The sequence below is a fragment of the Emydura macquarii genome, unplaced genomic scaffold (assembly GCF_026122565.2).
Source record: "Emydura macquarii macquarii isolate MOO-44397 ecotype Brisbane River unplaced genomic scaffold, CSIRO-AGI_Emac_v2 contig_480, whole genome shotgun sequence".
Classification (NCBI taxonomy): domain Eukaryota; kingdom Metazoa; phylum Chordata; order Testudines; family Chelidae; genus Emydura; species Emydura macquarii.
Window position 1 is genome coordinate 1,716,068 of NW_027130617.1, and position 27,085 is coordinate 1,743,152.

The 27,085-nt window shown below is 39.1% G+C and overlaps 1 protein-coding gene across 4 annotated transcripts in view; it reads left to right on the plus strand.

Moving 5' to 3' along the window:
* The window catches only part of NR5A2 (nuclear receptor subfamily 5 group A member 2), a 112,714-nt gene that overhangs the window by 53,558 nt on the left and 32,071 nt on the right, over positions 1 to 27,085 (plus strand). For all 4 annotated transcript variants that reach the window (XM_067538296.1, XM_067538298.1, XM_067538297.1 and 1 more), the window contains 2 exons: positions 13,128 to 13,247; positions 24,653 to 24,800. In XM_067538296.1, coding sequence (XP_067394397.1) covers positions 13,128 to 13,247; positions 24,653 to 24,800 — 268 coding nt within the window. The remainder of the gene's footprint in view (positions 1 to 13,127; positions 13,248 to 24,652; positions 24,801 to 27,085) is intronic.

Here is a 27,085-nt window from a genome sequence, read left to right on the forward strand (position 1 = left end):
GGAAGATATTTGTTTAGTGAGATAGGTTACACCTCCTTTCCCTTTTTCCTTGCCTCTTTCCTATTATCCACACCCCCTTGAGTAGCAATAATGGAAATGAAGAGATGCAGAGCCTGATAGACAGGAGAATACGCACATAGCAAAATTTAAATTAGAGCCAATTTAAGCATCTCATGTGTTTTAATATATGCAAAAATCAGCGCTATGGGGCATGCAGCACTTGAAAGTACAGGACCCTAGGTGCATAGAGAGGTTATTCTAGTTGTCCATTACCATGACAGAGGTTCTTTGTGAAATTAGCATGTCTCTGTTGCACCACAAAAGATAAATATGTTCTCCATGTTCAATTTAGTTGATTGTTAATAGACTATTTCTTACTGCAAAAAATAAATTCTGTTCTTATTAGGATTAAGGTCCTCAATCTTTCACACTATTACCAGAGCATCTGTATATGCTGTTTTGATTTCTCTCAGGTTCTGATGTGGCTGTTTTCTAATAAAATTCACAAATGAGAGCTAATACAGGTGGTAAATTTTACCTACAGACTACTGAAATAAGTGTCAGCTGTAAAAATGGGGTAGGCATGAGAAAATGCAATAACTATCTAATAAATCAACAAGCAGGAGATGAACTTTAAATATTAGAAATCCTTTTACATAATGCTAAAACACTTGTGACTCAAAGATGTCAATAGGGACCTCAATCAAAGGCTGTTGTAACATATTTTATAATTGCCGATTCAACATATTCAAAATAAATTCACCACCAGTGTTTTAAAATTCACCAGGCTTTGTCCTATCTTCTGATTCCCAGGAGTACGTCATTTTGCAACATGTAAACTAGTTCAGCCCCAGGAGAGCAGCAGAGAACCCAGTGGGTCTGATTCTGACTTCCTTTGTACTGAAGTCAATGGAGTTACACCAGTCTACTAGTGTAAGTGCAATAAGAATCAGACCCATTGTGTTTTCACATTTGGCATGTTGGAAATAGAAGTAGGTCTACTGAAGGGAAGATAATACATTCATTACCAGAAACTACTATGCAAAGTATGTAGCTTTAGCAAGATTTTACTAACTATGGGTCCAGTTGTGCAGAGCCTTACTGATTTCAGTGGAGCCACTTATGGGAGAAAGGGTTACTCACAGGAGTAAGAGTTTGCAGATGCAGATCCTACGGGACAGATCCTGTAGAAGGCATCTTCTTGCCTCCTAGTAAAATATAAGCTGGGAAGTACAGTGTTTCTCTACACCTTTCTTTGTAGCTACTTTGATAGAGGAAGTCCCTGCAGTGTAAGCAGAATTTTCAATTGAAATTCAAAATAACTTTTTTTTTTTTTGTTAAAAAAAAACTCATAGAAATACACATTTATAATTCATCAAAAATAATGCTGGCTACAAGATACTGAATAATCTGCATACACTCTAACACTGTATATGGAGAGAGAAATCTATTTTTCAGAAAAGCCCATACAAGTATTTTAAGTGTTGCATTTTATAATACAAATATACAGTTATGACCTCATTTAAAATAATTTGTGGGTTCCGTTGCATGATGAGAACTTTTGTTTACCTTTTCCTGGGAGGTGCAATCTCCGACCCATGCAGACTTTGAGGTTCCATGAGGAATGGAAGTCCCAGCTCTGCAGTCTGGTTGCCATTTTCTGCTCTCCAGGGCCCCTTCTGGCAGGATGGTGCCCTTACATATACTCCCCCTGTGCTGCACTCCTCCGGGACAAGGGGACCACATGAATAGGGTGCTGTTAATGCCAGTATTTCCGCTAGTTTGGGAGATAAGCTTGCCATTTAGAAGTTGCCACACCTTGGCAGTCTCTCATTGTCCAACCATTGGAGCTTCTACTTCACAGTGATCCAATATGTAGGTATTCATGGGCATATAAGAAGGGAGCATGCCACAGAGCCATTGCTGTCTGCTTGCACAGTCTCTTCCACCCAATTTCTTCCTTTCTGCCTGTGTAAGTGGAAGAAACCACCCCCTAGATTATTAAAGTGAATATTTGATCCTCAAACACAACTTTATAAAATGCAAAGTTGAAACACAAAGTTCCTACACAAGAGCCCGGTACATTGCGGCTGCAGCTGACTATACGTGTTATTTTTCCATACATTTAAGAGCAGTGGCAGTAGTTTGAATCATCAAAAGACAGTGCTTAGTGGAATGGTCAGTGGTGAGAGCTCTGTGTTGCCCTGTGAGAGCCCTAGGTAGAGATGTGAATTGGTTTGCTGGGAATTCTGAAAAAAAATTCATTTCAGGTCAACCCCAAATTAATTTTGTTTTAAATTCTCAGCATATTGAAAAGTCAAAAAATTAATTTTGACCCAAAACAAAAAACGTTTTCTTTTATTTTGAGCATTTTAAAATTTTTGTTTTAAATAAAACCAAAGGAAATTTTGAAGCAAAATATAACTTTAAATCAAAATGTTTCATTTTTTAAATGTTGAAATGAAACATTTAGACTTCAGGGGGTTTTTTATGTGAACAATTTGGCAAAACTGATATGAATTTGCAAAACTTTTTGCTGTTGCTGAATCTGCATTTTTCTTGCCAAAGAAGTTTCAGCTGAATTTTTTTCCCAGTTCTAGTCCTACGGTCTATTCCTTAGTTCTGTGTCTCATTCCATGAGGTTGGTAGCTGGCAGCACAGTGGAAGCAGTGCGGCCAGGCCTTGCTAAGCAGAAAGCACCATACATCACTCTGACGCAACCCCTGGAGCAAGGGTGGCTTGGGAGAGGATGTTAGCCTCATGTTCCCCTTTCTGTTAGTTCAAGGGATGGAGGGGAAGATATAGTGTAGGCATGAATCTCAAACTGTAATGTCACCCTCTAAGTCCTCCACAGACTGAGAGAGGGAAGCCAGGGCTTGATATTCCAAATGTTTAAAAACAACAAAAATATATGTAAAACTCTTTATAAGGCCACCTATACATGCCATAAATGAGCAGCTAACAGCATACACAAATCATGATAAAATATACTGTTAATTAGTACATCGATTAGAGATGAAATACATAGGAATAGCCATTGCCCACCTGAGGCTATCTAGAACCAGATTCACCATTGCCCTGCAACAGCTGAGCCATTCACAGCACAGCCAAGTGGACGTAAAATGCTACCAAATCAGAATAGATTTGATACCCACTCTGCAATGGTATAAGTACAACAGGTGCAGGGCAATGATGAATTGGTCCCTAGTTTGTAAATGTATTTCCTCTCCCTTAATTAGAAGGGGGCACTTTATTGGCAGATAGGTTTTTACTACAGTACCAAGTAGACGGCTGGAACAATCAGAGTTAGTTAATATTAAATCATTTTTTCTTGGACTTTGTAGCACTTTATTACTGAGCTTACAGATAATCATCAAACTTTATAATAGTGTTCATTGATTCAGAAAGTTATTTGCATTTTCATTTAAACCACACAGGCTCTTGCACCCTGCATTCAGAAGACAACACTGTGTGCAAGAGTTTTTCATTGTTAACAATGACCCATCCAGATCTACCAAACCCCTCCTCACCTGTGTAACAATTTGTGAGCTATGCTTGCATTCAGGGGCTGAAATTGGCCCTTAAAGTGACTTGTCTCATAAAATTTTGATTTGGAGGACCTGCTTCACCATAACATAAGAAAATGTAATAACTACTTCAGCTATATATCTGCAATGACTTTTGAGTGATCTCCAAACCACTCTTGAAAGTTCCATCATCCCTTGAACTTCTGTGCTTCAGGCTGAATAGTTCAGACAGATGTTTAATCACTTTAGATTCACTGGGAAATGGTTATTCAATGGCCAGAGAATTAAAAAGTAGCATTTTGATGTGAATGCTTCAAGTTACTTCTTGACTTTTAGAACATAAGTAAAAACACTTCAACCAAATCCAACACTTACAACATTTTTATCATGTCAATTTCAATCATTAGGTTTTAATTTCAGTCATTAGATACCCTCTTGAATTTTTACTAGCAATAGATCACAAAAATATATTGGCTGTTGAAGCAAATTAAAAAGCAATTTATGTGTGCATGAAAAAGGATCCTCAAAAAAGGAGATGTAAAATGGGAAAGGAGGTTGTGTTCTTTAGAAATAACTGCAATAATGATTATGAGTTAAATATAGAATTTTAAGCAGTGCACAAAAACTTGTAATCCCTGAAAACTCATAACAGGTAATTCATCAGGTTCCAGTTGGAAAACACTTCTTCAAGAGGAAACCTGAAACAGAGCTGCAGTTGTTGATTACAATATGATAAGTATTGTGAAGCGCTTTTCTGAAAAAGAAAGATACAGTGTGGTTTTGATAAGGGTTATAGTGCATTTCAGCAAAACATACACATTTTTCTTCATTTTACTGTTTGCCAGCTTCAGCATTCTTCTTCAGAGAAAATAAAAGTTTCTAATGATTAACATTCTGTGCTGTGGGAAGTATACACTGTCCAACAATACTTCTGTTGTATTGCACTAGCCTCCCTCATCTATAACACCAGCCTAGATCATTTTTACGATGAGTAACCAACATTTTTGAGATAAGTCCTTCCTTTGACTAGAATTGATAAGCATATGTTATGCATTGCAGTGTCAACATGGACCTGCTCCTGCTCCACTGAAACCAATGACAAATTCCCATTGATTTCTTTGGGAAAGAATTGGGCTCCAGTTGAGCAGGTCTCCTCAACTAGATCTGATCTGCAGAGGTACTGTGGTACCACAATGCTCAGACTCAGGCCTTATGTTTTTGACAGAAGATGTTTTTACCTCACACACAGAAATATCCTGCGCTCAACCCTTTTTATGTATTTTATACCACGTGAGAGAAATCAACCAAAATTAGGAGTTATATTTCAATATATTTCTCGTGCCTGCCCATTTTCTAATAATAGTTAATAGGGCAACTATAGTAGGTTGGGTATTTGACAACAATCTTAAATTTACTGGATGCATTCTGAGCCAGTTCTGAAATGAAAAACTCTTAAATCCTTACTAGCAAATACCAGGTTGTATCATGCCATCAGCCGGCACACAGAACACCCATCAATGGAAGTTGCACATGCAAATCAATGTTAAAACTTAGCCCATCGTTAAGCTGGCCATGTTTTTCTTTCAGTATCTGACATGCCAGGAGATTTCCTCATAATGCTGATATTTTGTTGTTAAATGCATGGACTCCCAATAGAGAAGCACCTGATAGGCAACATAGTGGGTATTTGTGACAACAACTATGTATTTCTCTCTACTTATAGAAGATGATAGAAATAGTCCAAGCAGTATGAGATACAAGGTTACGACTGGCTCCCAGTTCTCTCACTCTAAGTCTTCCCTTCTAAACTGGGCTTTCAAGGACATAATGTGGGTAGGGGTTGAGCTGAATTTATTGGAGCTTAAACTCCTAGAACTCTTTACTCTCTTTGAACTCCTATTGCCTTGCTTCACTCCCAGGCATCCACTCACCTAAAGACTCCAAGGACTTCACCAGGGTATTCTCTCCTCCCCATTCACTTTAAGCCTAGGGTCAGAGGATAGCTGGCTCCCTCTTCCTCCCCCACCTAAACCAATGCATAAACTTGCACTGTTGGAAGGATGTTTTAGCCTCTTCCCCCACCTGTGTGTCCCCACTTCCATGCCAAGGAGAGGAGACACTGCACAGGTCCATACTTTGGCCACCTCTCGTTCTAATAACTGTAACCTCCTCTATGGCCAGATCATCTTGCTTACTCATCACTCCAACCACATCACAAACACACTTGAATCCTTCAAGTCTGCATCAAGTACAAGTTTCTCATCCTTGCCTTCAAGGTTTTACCTGATTTCTACCTTCTTCTGCATGTCTTCACTCATCTAATAGTGCAAGTCTACACAATGGTTTCCAGTTCACTTCCAAATATGATTTAAGATGATGTTGATGATATAAAGTCCTGAACAGTCTGGGGCCCAGTTATTTAAGACACAACCTCTTATCTTTTAGCCCACTGTCCCTCTTAAAATTTGCTAGCGTGCTCTTGCTGTTGATTCATAGGATTAAAGCTGGCAGGATAAACAATATTACTTTTTCAGCAGAATCCACTCCACTTATTGGACCACCAGAATTTGAGACTGGCAAGCCTTCAGGAACAAAGCTAGTGACACTTACTTGATTTAGCCTTGGGTTGATTTTGGTTATGCTGGGTGATATTACAAATAATTTGACTCTTAACATATCCTTGGAGGCAGTAAGGTCCTTACGGCTTAGCTGTGCAATTTTTTTTAGACTTTGTACACAAGCACCTACTTGCTGTGTTTATAGGCTCTAAACATGTTATTGATCAATCAATCAATCATCTTGTCTTACCATGTTTTTTTCAGAGGTGGTCTGTGGGGCTAAATTTATTTCACTTATACTTCATTTACATCGATATCACATGTGGCTCTTCCCTGTTTACAAAACTTTAGAGGAATATTCCATAAATGATCACTTCTCGTAAGTTGTATAGAACACCATCACCTTGACTTAATCTCTGTGTCCTTCTAATGCAAACTGTAAAGCATTCTACTGCTCTACCAGCCTTTCTGGTAAATGTCAAAAGAGATGCATCAGTTAGATTCTCTCAAGCCTGCATTAATTTGTGCACGTGTATTTTGCTTTGTCTCTCTTGATTTTATGTGCCCTTGCTCATTAAATTAAAATAGTGCAGATTTTGTGAGCCACCAGCAAATGTTCACTGTTGGTAGTTTTATGAATCTTGTACAACAGCAGGAGCAGACTATGTGAAAACATAGATTTATTGTGAATTTGCCATCTCACAGTGCTTTCCCAGCACTAATTTTGCAATGAGATGATAAAAATTTGGGAGGTAAGCTTTGATAGTATGTTAGCTACTGTTGGATCCTTCTAACACTAGAAATGCAAAGTGTAGTTTGTTCCCAAGAGTCACTGCCTGTGGCTGAGGAAGATTTTATTTTTATTTTTTGGAAATATATTCTATGAACTGTTGCATTAATGTAGTCATGTGTTTGGCCTCTTATCCAGTTATCAGCTGTTACTCATGAAGGTTGTATGTTTAAATTCTATCTCAAAGCTCGTTTTATTATGCTGTAACTAGAGTCAGAGACACAGTAATGTGTGAACTGCAAATTATGTTGGAGATTATTATATATTGAGCATGGTTTAAATGGTTTTATTGTGCAGAGCAGACTACAGCAAAATAACCAAAAAGCTCAGTTTCAGGTATTCAAATGATAGTGGCAAATTCTGAACACAGTTATACTAGTGTAAATTCCAAGTCACTCCATTTAGTTAAAAACTGGCCCATAGGGTATGTCTACACAGCAAAAAAAACACTCATAGCAGTAAGTCTCAGAGCCCAAGTCAATTGACTCAGGTTCATAGGGCCTGGGCTGCGGGGCTAAAAATAGCAGTGTACACATTCACTAACATTCCAGACATTCATTGGCTGGAACCTGGGCTCTATTGTCCCAGGCTCTAAGACTCACTGCTCTCAGGGCCGGAGGGCAGGTTGCTGTGTAGATGTTCCCATAGTCTTTTGGGGGAATGTATGAATATGGTAATTTACAATCCTCTCTCCAGCTAACATGTTGCTTGGTTGAAATGGTGGGGGGTGTCAACTACATGTTGTGGGCGGAGGAAAAGAAATATTTTTAATATGTACTCAGCCTTGCTCTGTGCTCTGAACAGAAATGAATGATCATGGCCACACACAGCATTGGGACAGAGCAAGGCTGAGTTTACGATAGCTCCAGTTTCACTTTGATTAGTAATATATCCATCTACTGAGTTTACTCCTCTTTCTCACCTCCATCTCTATTGCCAAATGGATATGTGAATTGTAGCTGATATTTGAGTGTACATGTATTAACTTGGCTTGAACACTATGATTGTAATTAAGACAGCCAGAGGTCTTTTAGTACATTTAAAATGAAACACAAACACATTAGAAGAATTTTAAGGTTGCAAAGTCAAGCACTCAGAAGTTAGGAAATGCCAGAATTAAGGTGGCCTCTGCAATCCTAGTTCATCACCCTTGTGCGAATGCATCATGATACAGTCTTTAATTATATGATCACATACTTTTTTTTTGCCACAGGATCACTGCATCGTGCAGTGCACAGAATGGATGGTGCTCATTGAATGAGAAAATATTCAATGTGTTTTCTACATGTTGTTCCCTGTGTGGCCCCAGGCCTTATTTACTATACACTTACTCAAACTCTGCTCTGAAGACAGAATTATCAATTTCCTCCTGGTGTTTTCTATCGTACACAACACTATATTATCTGAGAATTTCACAAATATTAATGAATTTATTTTCATAACACCCGTGTGAGACGGAGTGGTGTTATCCCCATTTTATAGATGTGGAACTGAGGCACAGAGAGATTAAGATAAAAAAGTATCCACTAGCTTTGGTGCCCAAGTTGAGACACATAGGACCTCATTGTTCAGAGCACTTACCATAATATAGCACTATATATGTTCCAAGCACAGTTCCCATTGACTTCAGTTGCAGCTATGAATGCTCAGCACTTCTGCAAATCAGACCCCAGAATCTCAACTCAAGCATCCAGAAAGTGAAGAATACACTATTAGTAACTACCTGTGAAAAGTGACTTGACCAGCATCACATACAAAATTTTTAGGGCACCATTCAAATGCCTTACCTGTGAGACCAGCTCTTCTCTTCATGCAATCCCCCATCTCATTCTCTACATACCTGCCAATCCATGGCCCACTGAATATATTATACCTGGCACAGTTCACAAACTCCTCCTCCATCTTTCCCCTTTTTAGTGAGAGGGAGACTGTCATGCAAAGCTACATAGTGTGTCAGTTTGAAGCCCTTGCTTCCAGCTCTTCCAGAGCCTCTTACTGATGTTCTGGCTGCATTCTCCCCACACCTTCTGATCCTTACAAACCCCATCCACCATCCCACAAAGTCATGGGACCGCCTCATCAACCTCCTCCTGGCACTAGCCAAGATGGCCATCAATCAGACCAGGAGAAGGAAGCTGGATGGGGTGGGGATGCTCTACAACTGTGGAGCCTATTTCTGGACCCTCGTCTGCTCACATCTTCAGGCAGAGTTCCTCTGGGTAGTGTCCACTGACTCCTGAAAACCTCTGGAGAGCAGAGGGCACTATCCAGGCCTGTTTTTCCAGTGTCCCCTTCTGGTTTCTAATTTTCATTCTTTAATCTCACTCCCATTCCTGTTTTCTCCTTTGATGTCCCCAACAATCAATTGTAGCCTGGACTTAGAGGCCTCTCCCCCTTAATTGAGGACGTGGGCCTTTAGTTATGAGCAGGCCTAGACCCCCTGGTCCCAATATTACAGATAGTACACATCCTCCAAATTCTGCAACAAATGAAGCAGGGATTCTACAATCAGCTATTTCTTCACTACAGAACCCTCATTTTCATCCCCAAAGTAGTTCCATCTCGTTTACTGAATAAGGCAGTTTCCTGTGGAAAAAATGGTATGCGATCATGTAATTAAACCCTGTATCATAATGCATACACACAAAGGGGCCATATTAAGGTTGCACAAGTAATCTGAGTTCTGGCATTTCCTAACTTTTGAGAGGTCGACTTTATAACTTTAATAATATTCTTTTAACGTAGATTTTGTGTATGATTTCTTGTGTGCCTGGCAGAGGTGTCACTGAAAGCAGAATAGCTATTTTCCCTGCTCTCAGTTCATGTACCCAGACTCAGACCTGACATGACCAGCAACACCTCAAGACTGCAATTAAAATTCCCTGCTCAGCACCAGGAAGCCTAGTGCAGATAGAATCTTCAGGAAAGGTAGCTGCTAAAAATCTGAAAGGTCTGCACTGAGCATATGTGAATTGCAATTCTTTAAAGGCTTCTAACTTGACCAAAATTTGGGCAGATTTTCATGGAGATGAAAAAAGATACATCCCTGATACAAATGCCAACCCCCTGATGAAATTCAAGGCCTTCTTCAAAGCATGGGAGAGCTAGGGGTTCTCAATGAAAAGGTCACCAGGATTTCTTTTCACCAGGGAAGAACAAAGTATTTTGCCCTAGTTTCATTCTTGGAAATGGCTGAACTGTTTTGGCTGAAACTTTCCACCACAATTCAAGCTGATGCAGACAACCACCATGGAATATTTCAGCCCAAATGGATGTAATTTCACAAAATTATAATGAAACAACTGAAAACGGCAACTTATAACGGGAAGTTTCATGCAACCTTAATAATAGGCAGCACTACTAGCCCGGCTTATAATAAATACTTTCATTTTCTTAGGCTAAGCACACCATACAACTGGTACCTCTCTGTTGGCTGTAACCTAAGTCTGAAAGGGGGGAAATGATACAAAGTTATGGAATCCTAGAAGTTAAAAATTGAAAGTCCTATTACATGACCTACTGCAGCTCTCCAGTTATGCAGGATTGTTCCCTGAAATACAATTTTTCTAGTGGGCTTTGCCCGGTCTAGTTTTACCTTTATCAAATTGTGGTACAGGCTGAGGAAGAAGTAAATATTGCCTCTATCAGTGGTGGTGTTACACTGAAAAAGGAAGGATGCTTCCCCTCCTCAGGTAATAGCAGAAGTTTATGTAGCACTAGTCCTGATTCTGACCTCCCAGAATATTGTCAAGGCATTGAAACATAGCAATTACAGCAATTATAATTTGAGATTTAAATCTGAATCAGAGGAGAGACTGGAAAAGGCTGAGATTAAAGGAGTCTTTCTTCTCCCAAAAGGGAGAAGAAAAAACATTCAAAATAAATGGTAAGTTTCCCATGAGCGGTACACCTTACTGAATACAGAGGGTAAACAGTGCCACTATGAATCTAGAGGGTTCATGGTGCTACAACATACTGAAACCAACATTTTCAGAAATGGATTCCTGAATTTAGGCTCCTAAATTCGAATTTAAACAATTGAATCCAAAAATGCTGAACATGGGAGTTGCTATGTGCTCAGCACTTTGGAAATTCAAGCTATGGATTTAGGTACCTAACTAAGGCTTTAGAAGCCTAAATTTAGGCACCCATTTTTTTAAAAACTTAGTCTGAATATACAGGAATGACACAAACTAAAGCAATGCTATGGCATTAGGTACTGAGACCAGTGAAAAGTAATCCTTTTGAGAGAAAAAAGCAGAGTAGTAGAGATACAGGTAGAGGTCAATGTTTTTCTTATAGAAATTGGTCCAACTGACATAGATGGTACAACACAAATAGCCACAGATGTGCATTTTTATAATATCTGTATAATTATTTTTACATTTATTTTACATATCTGTATTTTTGAAGCTTCATCTATGATATTATACAGTATAATTATGACTGTAAAATATCATAGATGAAGCTTCAAAAAACTGAGTGATCATTCCTTATTGCCACATTGTTAATCTCATTCCTACATTTAGAACAAATATTAGAAGAAAAATATTGTAAAACATCTAGAGAATAATGGAACTATATTTAATATCTTTATTAATGCTCAAGAAGTGGGGGCATACTGCCCAGTACAGAAATTTGAATACTACAAAAGGCTTGCTCCAATTCCCATTAAAATCAAGGGAAAACAGCATTTCCTAAAAGTGATTTGCCAAAATGGGTGATGATAGTGAATAGCAAATTAGACACAAGTTTAAAATATGATGTGGCTGCAAACAAGTGGTTTGCAGTATGCGGCTGCAAACAAGTAGCTTGCAGAATAATGTGTATATGTGCAATTCAGTTTGGGTTGCTTATGTACAGAGGCATCATGTTGTAGAGCAGGGAGGTTCCAGCCACTATTTCTCACAGTAAAAACAGGTGTGACAACAACTGGAATATTTTGTTTAGTTTTGGACTTTTTTTGGTCAGGAAGAGAGTGAGAAATTGCAGGGGCATCATAGAAAAATCAGCACAAATATTAGGGAGTGGAGAGTCTGACTTTTAAGAAATGATTAAAGGTCTGATCCTACAGTCTCATTACAAACAATATTCCTATTGAAACAAAGTGAAGTTTTGTTTGCTTAGGATATGGCATAATTATGCCATACAAGAGTAAATACATGTACAGTAGCTTGCTGGGCAACAGCTAAATGGGAAGCATGATAAAATTCAACAAATATTTAAAGATTGTAAACACCACTGATGGATAGGAACTGAGGATAATTAAAATCCTTATAATTCAGAGAGAAAAACAAAACAATGGAAGGGAAAGCTTAAGCTGAATATTGACCTAAAATAATTTCTGAGACAGATATATTAGGCTGCAAAACAGACTTCCAAGGGAAGTCCTTCCTTGTCACGAGACTAATCCTGGATGTGGGCTTGTCAAGGCATCTGAGTTTTTGATATTTTTCTGCGATTCTCCAGTATTTCTAGAGTCAGATTCAGTGGCAAGGATCAAGGAGAAGCTTGCACTAGAACTGTCTTTTCTGTGCCTGTTCTGTGAGTCAAAGAAGATCTACTCCCCAAAGTTGTTGTTTTATTTCAGAAGCCTAAAATTCTTTAATTACCTCTTTTAAAGTGTGTATCAAGCTCACTTATTCAATTTATATTAATCCATGGTGAAAGCTTCAGTTTAAAAGACCATCACCCTAATAACATAATAGGCTTATCATAATATTCAAGTCTTCTACAGAGCTGTTCAATCATAGATCTCAAGGCAATTTAAAGGAAAGTGAGTATCATCTACATTTTGCAGATAGGCCTGAGGTCTCACAGCGGGCTAATGGCTGAGCAAAGAAAAAAAATGCTGGTCTCCTGAGATAAGCGTGTAATAGGTGAAAAAATAAATGTAATTGTTCCTAGTGGTCAGTTGGCATTTCACAAGGTGTCCAGTATACTTTGGTTATTAGTGCTCATGAATCACCTTATTCTAGCAGTTAATCAGTTGTAAATATTCTATTTAACCATAGATTATGCAATATATAGACAAAGGCCTATTTGTATAACTAAGATATCAAGTGTTCTGACACCAATCATTATTGACATCACTTCAGTTCTCATAACATTAAATCTCAATATATCTGAAACTTAACCAGACAACTAAAAAGGGTGATATGCTACCCTCTTCTCCATCAGCAATCTGTGCAGTCTGAGTTTTGTAAGAGTTATTACCAAAGTAAAACTATCAATTTTCTGTTTGTTTTACAGGTTGATGACCAAATGAAGCTGCTTCAGAACTGCTGGAGTGAACTCTTAATTCTAGATCACATTTACCGGCAAGTGGTACATGGGAAAGAAGGCTCTATCCTTCTGGTTACTGGGCAACAAGTGAGTGTGCAGACTCCAAGAAGTGTTGTTTTTTTATTAATCATCTTCAGAATAGCAGGAGTTTAACTAGGTCAGAAGCACTCGTGTGTTCTGAAATACAGAGATGGGCTACAAATAATGTAGATAAAATGACTTGTGCACTCTGTTCCTAGTCCAATGATTACCGTTAAACTTATAGAAGCAGATATAATCATAAGCACTTTGCTTTTCCAATCTACTTGTATACCACTATGATTGAAAGATAGTAGATCAGAAGTGTCTCTCAAGAAGTTTCATTTCCTAGGGCTAAGATGGTTTCTGACAAAAACTAGGGTTTGGGCCTAAGCAATAAAAGTTTATTTTCCTTTGAGAATTGTGGTTTACTTTAAATAATTGCTGGTCAGTTCTGAAGTTCAGAAATCTAGACAACCTGCAGCTATTACCTCAAAAGTTTCTTACTCTTTGGAACAGGTTGGTGTTGTTTTGTTTGTTTTTGTCTGAGAGAGAGAGAAAGGATGAGGGAACTCTCAGAAAGAATGCACACAAATCCATGAGATCTGATTTAATACATAGTCTCAGGAGCTAGCATTGTGCACCCCGATGTTGCTAACCAGCCTCTCAAAGAGTTGATTGTCTCCAGGCATCAGAGGTGTAATCTGTCTGTCACAGCAAAAAAACAGGGCTAAATTATGAAATGAGGAAAATGGTGGGAAAAGCTAAATAAAATAGAAAGCTTTGAATCATTTATAATTTTGAAAAGCACAAAGAGTTCAACAATGAAAATGAGAACCTTATTCGTAGAATACATATTCAGACTTTAATGGAACAAAACGTACAGTATCACTGAGAGGTAGAGTGTGTCTGTGTGTTTGATTCCTGATTCAAAGTGAAAACAAATGATGGTCCTCTGGCATTTAAGTAGTTAAAAACTAAAGTGCCTAGATTTATATGCCCGGCAGGAAACAGATCCTTTTTCTAACTACAGAAATACATCATGCATGTGTCTACACCGTGTGGAATTTGCTTAGAGCCTTGGTCATAGTTTTATGAATGCAGGCCATTTCCCTCTGCTCAGAAGAAGAGCTCTAAGCCAGTGTTACTCAGTGACCCTGTCCATGCATGGACCAGTGCCGGTCACTGAGATTTCCCTGACACAGTTTAGGAAGGCAGCAAGCCAGTCCCCGGTATCAAAAAGGTTGAGAAACTCTGCTCTAAGCGTATCAGAAAAGTAAGAGAAGCAACCCTTCACACTTACAACTAGAAAGTTTATCATCAGAGGCATGATCTAGCAGTGCGAGAGCAGGACTGGGCAGCCACACAACTCCCACGTTCTCATCCTGGCTGTGAGACTGACGCCCTCTGCAGCATTGGGCAAATCACTTAACATCCCAAGGCTAAGATTCTGCCCTCAGTGACACCAGCTGAAATGAGTGGAATTATTCTGGGTTTATATTGATGTCAGTGAAAGCAGAGTTTGTCCTTTTTTCCCCATCTGCAAAATGGAGTTGATAGTAGTGACTTACCTACCACACAAGGGTGGTTATGATTTTCCCTCTCAAAATGGAAAATGTTACTTGTTACTATGAGCACAATGGCAGTTTTCTATTCCTGAGGATTGTAGTAATTAATGTCTAATTTGTTTTATGATTAACTTAGTCCCTTGTACTACATCCATTTGTGCACAATAATAATTTCTTACTGCCTTGACCACTTTTAGCCAGTATTTGAAAAAAAGAAAAGAAAAGGTGTTTATGTGATACAAAGACAAAGCAAAGCATTTCATGAGTATTGGACCATAATGAACAGCAGGCTGTATAATAATTGCACTGCTTACAAATCATCAGAGGTGTTCGGAAATTTTATTTTTCCAGGAAAAACTACAGTCTCAAACTAAATCAAAATATGGCTAAATTGGACTGATTGCATCCATTTTTGCCCCACCACTGTCAAGCTCGTCTAAATGTCCTCTTTTCAAACCCAATTTCACCTACGTCTCTTGCAGCATTAGTCACTTTGAAGTTGGTGCAGGCACCTTCAGCATTACCTGCAAAGTTTCTCCTCATCCATCCTACCCTTCTTCCTTCAACTTGAAATGTTCAGAGAATAGAAGGGTCCCTATTGCAAGAACAAGAAAAACAACCAATTTCAGTGTCTTTTCTTATGGATGGGCTACTGCTCATTTCACTCATGCTGACAACTAACCTAGTCTCCACTATATCTTCTACAGACTTTCATTGAGAAGTAGAGATGAACAGCAGCTGAATCAAATAGGCTATTCAAAATTCAAATCAAATAGGCTATTCAAATAGATTGTTGTCTGTGCCTGCTTCTGCTAGTGGTGAATTTGGCCTATCCACTGGAACATAAGCAGGGAACCATGGAACTGCTCTAACTACTCTAGTATGAGTAAATTGCCACTTGTGATTTCAAAACATTCCCTTTAAAAGGTTTTTATTTAAATGAAGTTCAGGAGTAAAAGAAACTATTTTACAGAGTGGCTAGCTGAGTGTTCTAAGCATCAGGTTTAAAATATCCAGACTTGCTGGAACCATAAATTAAAATCCTAGTAGGATAAACTCAGCCCATTTACATCTAAGATAGATAAACTGAAACTATGGTTTACTATGCAGGGAGAATTTTGACGGAAAGCTTAGAAACTGTTTGTCAGCTTTACACTGACACTAAAGATCCCCCAGTGTTTTTAGAAATTCTGGGGTTCCAATGTCCTAGACCAAAATACTTCCAACCTCTGCTAATTGTACAGTATGTTGTGTGCTTGTTGGTTGTTGCCCAACTTCCCAGATGTATCTCACTGTGCCTCAGTTTCTCCAACTTTAAAATGCAGATAATGCCTACATCACACCAGTAATACCTACATGAAGTAATTGTCATGATATTAAATTGCTCAATGTCTGGAAAGCACTTTGAGACATTTGACTGAGAGGTGCTATACATATTATGTATCATTATCATCCTTAACTATAAGCAAGATTATAGAGCAACACATAAGCTTTCAAGAGAAAGGTTTGAGGTTCTGGATGTCATTAACTTTAAATACAAGCCTCACAGTTCTTGGTAAATTGAGTCCTATACAGTCTGCTTTGTTATCTTGGAGACATTAAGGGTTATATTGTGACTAGCTCTGTAAGGTAACAAAGTTAAGAGAGCCCAGAAATCCTCCTCCTTGCATTTCTGCCCATGAGCTGGTTGTAATCATAGCCATTAAGCTCTCATAGGGAAAGGACCACTCCTAGCTAGCGCTGCCAAGCTTCTCTAAAGATCATGGGAAGAGCAGGGTGAACAAATGTCATGAACTCCACCTACTCCACCCCGGCCAGCAGAACTGGGCCAGTTGCAGGAAGCACACACTGCATCCTTTCAAAGACGTTGACTCAAGCACAGTACTGTAGGTGCTCCTGTTGGAGTGCTGCACATTCCCGCCCTTGAGAGGGAAAAGCACAGTCAGTGGCACAGCAGCAAGCAGTGGGCCTTGCACAGTTTTATTTATTTATTTGGCTGGAGTTTCATAAATGAGGCGCCTTTGTGTGCGTGTGTTTCAAGAAAGCACTTTCTCAGATCATTACGATCCCTCAGCAGTTCCTCACAAATGAGTTCCTTTCTGTGCACGTTTCATTTTCTGTACCAAGTGCTGCCCCTCAGCAACTGTAATTACCATTTCAAAAGGAAATAAACTAGCACAAGTGCATTTTACATCTCCCCAAATTTCACAACATAAAACAACCAAGGAATGATTTGCACTGTATTAGTTAATTGTAAATCATTGCCACATTGCTTTCCATGTTCCAAGTTTCACGTGGTATGTCATGGTAACAAACCATTTCCCGTTGAAGAGAAACTTTAATTTCTCCAAGGTTATTCACTAGCCTACTGGATTCTCTACATTACAATCTGCTGCCATTTTTCTTGTATTCAGAACTCAAGGAGTAGACATTACAGATTACTATAGAATATTATTCATTGTTCATGCATTTTGCTGCAGTATTTAATGTGATATATTGCCCAGCCTGCCAAGATCTTAGGCACACTCCCCTTATAGTTGCAGTAAAAACTTCTGCTTTTTACTTAGTATAGCGTTACTAATCTAGCTGAGCTCCCCCTCCTGGACACTCACCAGACTGCTGTGAAGGATCCAACCACTGTATCCTGAGTGCTTTAAGCCTCTCGAGTCTTAACAGAGTCCACATGCTGCCTCTAGCTTGGGATCTCCAGGCACACTCTTGAGATGCAGATCCTCTGTCTAGTACTACCTCCTGAGACTCTCCAACTGCCAAGATTCTGGGACCAATAATGACCACACACACACCCAGATTCCCCTGTAGCTTAAACACACAGTTTCCCAGAACTCCACATGTGTGGGTGTTCTGGGTCCACAGCTCAACTCTTCTAGGGCAGATGATAGATGTAACACAACACAGACAGACTTTGCAAAGACTTCTAAGGAACCGTCATTCTTCCTTTAAAAACACGAGAAATCCACAGATCTATATAAAAATAATGAATTCTACATACATTTCCCTGACTTAATTTCTTCACCACTCTGGAGCATTCTTTGAGCTGAGGTCAGAGTCCTCAGGACACATCCAGGATATTCTGCTGCCACTCATGGCTTGACTTCTGAACCAGAGACCCTCTTGCTTCCTCTAGGTCAGCTTCCTTTCTCTGACATTGGTTGTTCTGGCAGCAAAGCAGGGGCCCTCCTGCTAGGAAAGCATTGCCTGACTCTTCTCTTCCTGCCCAAACCTTCCTATCTCTCACTCTCTCTCTGAGTCCCTTAAGTTTATATGTCCCATCAACAACTGGTTCCTTTGTTCTGCTTCTGGGGATGTTCCACTGCTCTAAAGCAGTCCTATGGCAGCAACACCTAAATAAAATTACAGGAATACAGAGGAAGGAGTTGTAGGGAGAGAGAAAAAAGGGACTGATAAAGAAGGGACATAAGTGAATTGTTCTTCTCTTTCTCCATTTTGTAAAGAAGGCATAAATATATATATATATATATAAACTATACTTTTAGTTTAATTAATTTAGTTCCATATAAAATAGGAAATTATTACTCCTTAGGTTGAAAAAAATACTCCAGTGTTCTTTGGGAGTTATTTATGTCCCATTTTTAATCACTTTTTCATTCCATGGGGAATTTCAATTATAAACCCCAGTTCTATTCAATAAATATCTGATATATACTTTACACTTTACTTGGTGTTCAGCTTTTCTTGTAGTGCAGCATCTGAATTTGTCCATCCCGTGTGCTTATGTGGATCTTTCAAACTAGTACCATAGGGCCAGCTTGCTGTGTTAAGGATATGGGATTTTGTTTTGCATTCAGCCAATATAGGAAGAAATTTTAAGGGTTGAAGTAAGAACTAAGTAGCAAATAGTCCTTATTCTGGTCCTCTATACAAGAGTGTATTTTACCCCTACTTTATTAGTGCATTGGAATCCACAGCTAATATGTCACAATACTTCTTAACAACAAAATGATCATTACCCTTGATTTTTGTAAAGGAGGCATATGGTAATGATGTTAGCTTTTGCATGAAGTTGTAGTGACATATGTTCATCCACCAACACACTCCAAAAGAGCTTCCAAACCACAAAATGGTATTTCTTTTTTGCTAACTTTGTGACAAGAACACATTACAGTCAGTGCAGCTTGTGGCATAGTAAATTAAAAAACAGCTTCAGCTCATAGACCATCTAGTATTAACTTGTGCACAAGCGGCCAAATCCTGAATTCCTTACACAGTCAATGGGCTGCAGGGTTTGGGTCAAAGTGAATACAAACAGTGCTGAGCAACTGCTGCTCAGTTTATTGTCCTCTTGAGTTCAGGCTTGCACAAGTCTCACCTAATCTAACAACCTCTGACCAAAAGAGAATGAAAAAATAGAACCTTACCCCAAATATTTAAAACAGTGCTAGGTTTGTTTTTAATAGTCTCTCTCATCTCTTCTGATAAAATGGGGTGTGTTCATTCTAGCTGTGCTGAAAGTTCACAGTGACACCTCAAATTACATGAAACTCACCAGACTGCAAGCATAATCACAAATGTTAAATTCAGGTTTGTCTAAAGGCTTACCTAAGAACCTGAACCTTTCAAGTAACCTTGGGTCTAGTTTTCAGCAATCTTGGCCCCATTAGCCTTTGCTTAGGAGGCTTTGCTATGTTATGCGTTCAATACAAAGCCAGTTCACTACTGAGTTTTTAAGTTTGATTCTAAAACTCAAAAAAATATAGAGGGACGAGGATCCTCACAGCAAGGAAAACACCTATTGAAACCCTGTGAACCAAAATTGCTGAGTTTCACACAGTTTTAACACCAAGCCCTTCTTTGGGAAATGTTTTCCTTTCTCATTCTTTAATACAGTGTTTCCAGAAAGAGAAAGGGAGACATCGCCACACAGAGAGCTAATGGACTGGCAATCTGGTAGCAGCACCACAAGGATGGTCCCAGTACAGGCCCTATATCAGGTTTCAAGCTCTAGAACCAACAAGCAATGGGAGCAACTCAGAGGCAGTATACTCAATCCCTGGAGGGAGAGGACATTATATCATTTCTAGCAACCCCTCAGGGCAACTGAAATAATGACACTTATGGTTTCCAGGGTGAGCATGGCCAGCCCTCCTCTGGTGGAAAGAGATTTGAAACAATAGCGGGCCTTTGAGAAGGGGTGGAGGGAGTAAAAAGGGAAATGTTAAATCCTTGGAGTTAAAAGCACCTCTTCACTCCCTGTCAGTGGGAAAACAGTGGTTTAGTATGACATTAAGGCATCTGTGTAATCATTCACAAACATAGAAAGTTCTGAAGGAATCTGAAGAAGAAAGTTCTGAAAGCTCTGATCTCAGATCTGACCCCAGATCTGTATATATTCCTGTATTGGGCCATTATATATATATGGCCCAATACAGGAAATTGCAATCATTCCTATTCTGATGTACTTGTGGTCTCTATAATGTAAGTTAGACAAAACAAATACAGTGCTTTGAAGCATTATCAGTTTTACTATTTGCATATTATAGCTAATTAACAACCACAATATCATCATCCTAAGGGAAAGGTTCACTGGCAACTTAATTCATTATCTTCTATTAGTGTGTATCATGTTAAATTGACAGGCATCTTACACTGTACCAGTCATCACAATTTTAATTAATATAACTAAAACTGATTTAACTATACCTTCTGGCTCTGTCCATGATGAGCCCATCTCAATTTATATAAAACAAAGGTCGATCTCAAAATCTAAAGCAAACATTTATGAAAAACACTAAGTTACTGAGGCAAGTCCTGTATGAAAAGTTCTAAATGAACTTTAATAGCTACATAAAAGTTAAGTGTAGTTGCCAGTGAAACGTATACAGTCTTATGCTTCAGCAAACAATGGAAGCATAATTATGATTGCGATAGTAATTTATCCTTTGCTATACAAGCCATGCTGATCACCATAGTATCACATCCTTGTGAGAAAATTTTAGGTATATAGCTAATTTATGTCAAGTCACCTGCACGTTCCTCCCTCCTCCCCCTCAAACACAGCCACAAACAATAAGTTAATTTACTAAATTAGATATTAATTCAATGTCACTAAACTGATATTAAATTATCTCAGCCAGTCAGAATGTCCAGTTGTGGTCCAATTATTGATCCATAACTGTAGCTTTATTCCTCAATTATGCAATCCCTGGCACTGATTGAAGGGAATGTAAAATTCAGTGGTACAGTTGGTATTTGATAATTACACACTGTATTCTAATAGTCTGAGAACAATTATTAGCCTATTTGAGCATTAGTTATTGAAAAAAGGCAGTACAGTGATTATTCAAATCACTACACTATGACTGGGTACTGCACCCCATCCATAAGCACTCAGCAAATATGACCACTTCAGCTTCAATCCCCACTCATGTGCTTTCCCCCACCCACCCTCTATTTCCTCCATGTCATCCTAGATATTAAATACAATTTAATTTTTAAAAAGATTTAAACTTAGTGCAGGGAAGGAGCCAGATGGTGCTTTTACATTTTAGGGTTTGTTTTGGGATCTGTGTGGACGAGTTCTATTGCAGTGGAATTCTGGCTGACTCAGCCAGAATGCCTCATGAGCAGCACACTGCAGCAACTAGAGATTACTTGATTACTGGGTTCCCTATATAAGTTTTGCCAAATACATCATCACTTTTTTAAAGTGGGATTTTTCAAATGCACTCAGCATTAGCCTAACTTTGCTCCCATTGAATTCAGTGGGACTTGTGCTCCTAAGTCATTTAGGCACTTGTGAAAATCTCACCCATAGGCACATAAATATATTTAGGAGCTTAAGTTTAAGCTTTATTTTTGAAAGTGTCAATCATCATGTTGAACCATCTTCTTCTGCATTAAAATCTATTGCGTAATATCAGACCATCAGTCTTAAGGCAGAAATCATTATTTAATTTCAACCAGGTTTTTGTTTAATTAACCAACACTGATGGCACAATATGACTCATTATTAGGAAAAAGTTATGTTCTTCACTATACAATTGCATATGATGTGAATTTCCAGCTCACGTTACAGGTAGTATATTTGGTTTGGGGGGTGTTTTTTGTTTTTAAGTGAGACAAGATGGATGAGGTAATATTTTTTATTGGACCAGCTTCTGTTGGTGAGAGAGACAAGAGACATTCAAGGTGAAGTGGCCCCTTTAACACCTCTCCAGTCATATGGGAGAAAGGAAAAAAACTGGGGGAGTTAAGTGGGTTATAGATTGTTGTAATAAGCCATAAAGCCAGTTTCTCTATTCAGTCCATGATGTTTAATATCTAGCAAAGTTATAAATTTAAGCTCCCAGGCTCATTTTTTGAACGTGTTGTGCAGATTTCCTTTGAGGATGAGAACTGAGAGGTCAGCTATGGAATGAAAGATGTGTTGATCATCATAACAGTGGAGATATGTTTTGTATCTGTTACAAATTTTGTATCTGTTGTTCTGGTGGGTCCTAGTTTTTGGGGAATTTGCTTCTGATGATGAGCTAGGAGAGGTTGGAGGGTTGTTTGAAGGCCAGAAGAGGTGGTTCAAGAAAAATTTCTTTCAAGATGTGGTCCCCATCAAATATGGGTTTTAATTGTTTGAAGATACCACATATGGGTTCCAATGTGGAGTGGTAGGTGGCATGTATGGTTGGAGGGGGTTTTATTTCTGTATTGAAGTGGGTTCTCTTGGGGTCTTTGGGCGGCCCGTTCCATGATACAGTCTACTTTTCTGGTGGAGTGCCCCTGTTTGGTGAAGATGGTTATAAGTGTGGTAAGATGTGTATCCTGGACTTTCTCCTTGGAGCATATTCTGTGGTGTCTGAGTGTCTGGCTGTGGATAACAGATTTCTTGGTGTGTTTGGGGTGACTGCTGGGTCTGTGAAGGTAGGTGTGGTAATCTGTGGATTTCTTGTATATAATTGCTTCAACCCAAAAATAAAATCCACTCTGACCATGCACCTCTAGTTGTGTACGCATAAACAAGGCAGGCAGGACAGCATGCTGTTTAACATGAACACTTTTTTCAGAATAGACGTTAACTGAAGCTTTTTCATGCACAGTTGACTTTATATAAACTGATTGACACCTTTGGGGGTCGTCTTTCCACTGACTCATAATTTTTCTCACTCTTGAAAAAGGCTTCTGTACACCCAGTATTCTCTAGTTAAAGCTGAAAATTCAACTCATCATATTTACACAATAAAAAAAATCCATTCTGCCTTGTTTTTAATTGCAAATCCTCCTCAAGGGACCAATTCTCCTGCTTAGGAGGCAGCCCTGTGCCTTCTACTAGAGAACCAAGTGCAGTCAATTATGGTAATGAAATGTCAATAAATATAAAAATTTAATACAGTCTGCTCTTGGTGAGTGGCAGATGAGGACTTGCCTCCCAGACATATTTGCTGGTGCTGCAAATATTAAATGCACCTAAAAGAGTAGCTGGTTGCCTTAGAGCTCTCCAGTAGAGGGAAGGTGGGACATTCAGACACCTATTGGGTTTTTCCATTATGGTATAATCACAGCAGGAAGGCCAGTGATATTTTTGAAATCCATCCAAACATCTTAACTTATTATTATGAAGTGATCACATTTGCACTCAGGAAGAATCTGAAACCGATACAACAGTGATTTTTTTTCCCCTAACAAAACAGTACAATTACAAAGGGGGAAATTAAGTTGTAAATTAGATGATTTTGCTGTGAACAATTTCACAGCAGTAAGTATTTGCTATTATACCACTACTACAAAATTACTGTTCTGACAGATCTGTTTACATTGCAATTTTTTATTTACTGAAAAAATGTATTTATTTGGTTGATTAAAGTGGGTTGTGAGATGTAGCTTGGTCCAGAGGCAAGAACACGGGGTTGCAAATCTGAGACTCACGAGTTCTAAATCCTAGTTTTGTCACTGACATTGTGTAGCCTTGAACAAGTGATTTAAGGTCCCTGCCTCCGTTTCCCCAGTGTAAAAGGAGGGTAATAATACCCATCTCACAGGGTCACCAATTCAGCAGAGCACTTAAGCAAGTTTCATGACTTCAGTGATGCTTAAGTGCATTGCTGAATTGAGGGTAGTGATAGTCTTGACATGCATTCAAACATCTTAATATTTCCTGCACAATTGAACATTATAGTGTATGAAGCAATGTATGACTCTGAAGGCAACACAGCCATGTAGCTTCCTGCAGCTGGCAGAGGTTCCCAGAAGTGGGTCTGACCTAGGCTGACAAGATGCCCCCATTTTATAGGGACAGTCCCAATATTCAGGGTTTTGTCTTATATAGGCTCTTATAACCCCTCACCCCATCCCAATTTTTCACACTTGCTGTCTGGTCACCCTAATCTGACCCGGCCCTGGAAGTAGCCACATGCAGGGGAAGACGAAGTCTTGTCGCTCCCCAGCCCCTACAATCAAACTATTTTCATGCTCGGGTTGGTATTATTATTAATTATTATTATTATAATGGCATGACGTGTCCTGATCACACACACACACTGAAAAGAGAGTCCCTGCCTGAAGGATCTTACAATCTAAGTATAGGATGCAAGACAAAGTTGGATACAACAAACAGATGAGGGAGACAGTTATGATTATACATAGTGGTCGTATAAAAATATTTTGTCTTTTAATTCAGACAAACCAGTACTCAAAAAAGTTGCTGTACATACCATAAACTCTCATGCTTTACACCAATAACATTTTAAAAGATTAATGCTGTGCAAGAATAGGTTTCTAAACAAAATCATCTTCATTTGGTTTCATGATTATTTTGAGTTAAAAGTAAAATGTTTTATTTCCTGGGGTATCTCACATGCATAAGATATCTTGAGAATCTCCAATTAGACACAGTATTTGGCTGTGATAATCATACAGAAATGTGATCCTCTTTTACAGGTGGATTATTCAGTAATAGCATCTCAAGCTGGAGCCACCCTCAACAATCTTATGAGTCATGCACAGGAGCTAGTAGCAAAGCTTCGTTCCCTGCAGTTTGATCTACGAGAGTTTGTGTGTCTCAAATTCTTGGTGCTCTTTAGTTTAGGTAGGTAAATCCCATTATTTGTACATTATTTAATATTGATATTTTTAACTGAATATCTTTGGTTTTATAAAATGTGGGGGTTTTTTCCTGAAAAATAAAGTAAGACTTTGAAACATTTTATGATGTTCACAACAACCTGGAAATTATTTTTGAATTGTCACTTTTGGGGAAATGCTATAGAATGTAGGAGAGATATACAAAATAGGGTTCTGTAGAAATGATTCTATGGAATTTACTAGAGTATGATATGCTTTCTGCATGTACATTAATATCCTATAAAACTTTAAACCCAGGGATATAATTCTCTACTAAATTCTAGAGAACGGATCAAAAAACCTCTGGAAAGGTATAATTTGTATTGAATTCTAGAAGGCAATTCCGTAAGAGACAGAGAAGTAGTAAGGTTGAAATATACATGTATTTTGAAAGAACATGCATGGTAAGTACACACAGTCTTGTTAGCATTTTGGTGTCACTATTGCAACACATAAATCAACAATGTAACTAATAGTTTTTAAAAGCACAATGAAAAGTCCTATTAAAGTGCAAATAAATGGTAGGCATTTTATGAAAGATCTATCCAGGAAATAGACTTTAAAGAGGAGATCATTTTATATTAGTTGAAAGGGCTTAGAATGGAAAAGATCCTATACAAGACATATTATTTAAATCAGTGTTCCCGATGAATCAGTCAAGAAAAATCACTATTGCCAAGAATAAAAAAGAGATTAGGGAGATGGATTCTTATTGATTTCAGGAGAACAGATTTTTCTGCCCATCTTCTGTTTTAGGTTTGCATTTTGCTGACTTAATAAAGCTGACAAAGTTTTGCCAAGTGAATTTATTATTTGCTGACAGACAGCTGAAAGAGAAAACCTGAAATAAATAAATAGGGCCAGATCCAGCCATCCCTCCATAGGCCAAAATCCCATCTATATCAAAGGACATTTTGTCCAAGTAGAAATTGCAGGAGGAGCCAAATGTAACAAAAACAAATAAATACCAGCAGTGATGAACATTTTTCCTTAATTTCGAGTTACAAGTTCTTATGCAAAGGAATAAAGCTTTAAAAATAAAGAGTATTGCAGCACACCCATAAATAAATGGCAAGAGTGAAATGAATGGGCAGCAACGTAAATCAGAGAGCTACATCCTAATGTTCAAAGTGGTCTCCTAGTGCCTTGGACTCTTCTAGAACTTGCCACACAGCATTTGTTGAAAACTAGAGTGTTTGTGAAGGAAACTCATTTTAAATATAGGGATCTGTCGTGGGGGTGAGTGTATCCCATTCCCCTTTTGGTGAGGAGGAGGGATGTTATTGGGCCATGCTTAAATCTCCCTGGCCAGTCCCAGCACCAGGGTAGTGTGACCTAACAGCCGGAGTCAGTGGGTTTGCCCTTAGCCATGGGGTGGTAAGGCCTAGTGGCCAGAGTCAATAGGTTCACCCTTAGCTGCGGGGTGGTAATGCCTAGTGGCTGGAGTCAATAGGGACTGAGTGCCAGAGTCAGTATAGAGGCCTTGGTCCATAGGGTCATTTGGCCTAATAGCCAGGTGGGGTAGGCTGCCACCTAGGAGTGGGTGGTGGATGGGGTATGGGGACTCAGCCCCTCCCTATGCTACTGGGTCCAAGCCCAGGGCCCTGACAGTGGTGGAACCTTTCACCACAGGGTCAGCGGGGATCCAGCCGAAACACACTGACAACTCACAGGGTAATGTCTAACCCCCCCATGAGCTCCTTCCTGCCCTGACTTCTGAAGCTGCTGTCTGGGCATCACTGGGGTCTCCAGATCCCTCTGAGAGCATAGCTCCCTATGACTCAGGGCTCTGATGAGTGTCCACTGGCTCCAGGGTGTCAACAGAGTCCCATGGCCTGGTATTCATGTGATTCCCGGGCTGGCACCTCCACTACAGGTCCTTTCTCCTCAGTGTCCCACCCCAACTGAGCTGAGCTGCTCCCTTTTATGCTAGAGCATTAGGAGCATGCTCAGTCGTTGAGTGGGCATGACTTCCTCAGTCCACAATGTGGAGTTAACCCTTCCCCGTCCAGTGCGGAGTGAGTGTACCCTGTCACAGGATCTTAAAGAAGAAAGAATAGTTTATGACATAGAATGTGTAGTGAAATAGCATAATCATACATTTTGGGGGGGAAAAAACCCAAGATGAGATTATTGGCAGGGCTATTGGGTGATTGCAAGGCTTGTACAGTCTAAATTCCAGGAACGGATGAGGTGTAATTTATCTACTGACCATAACATACTAACATTCTATATTTGGAGCTCTGTCTC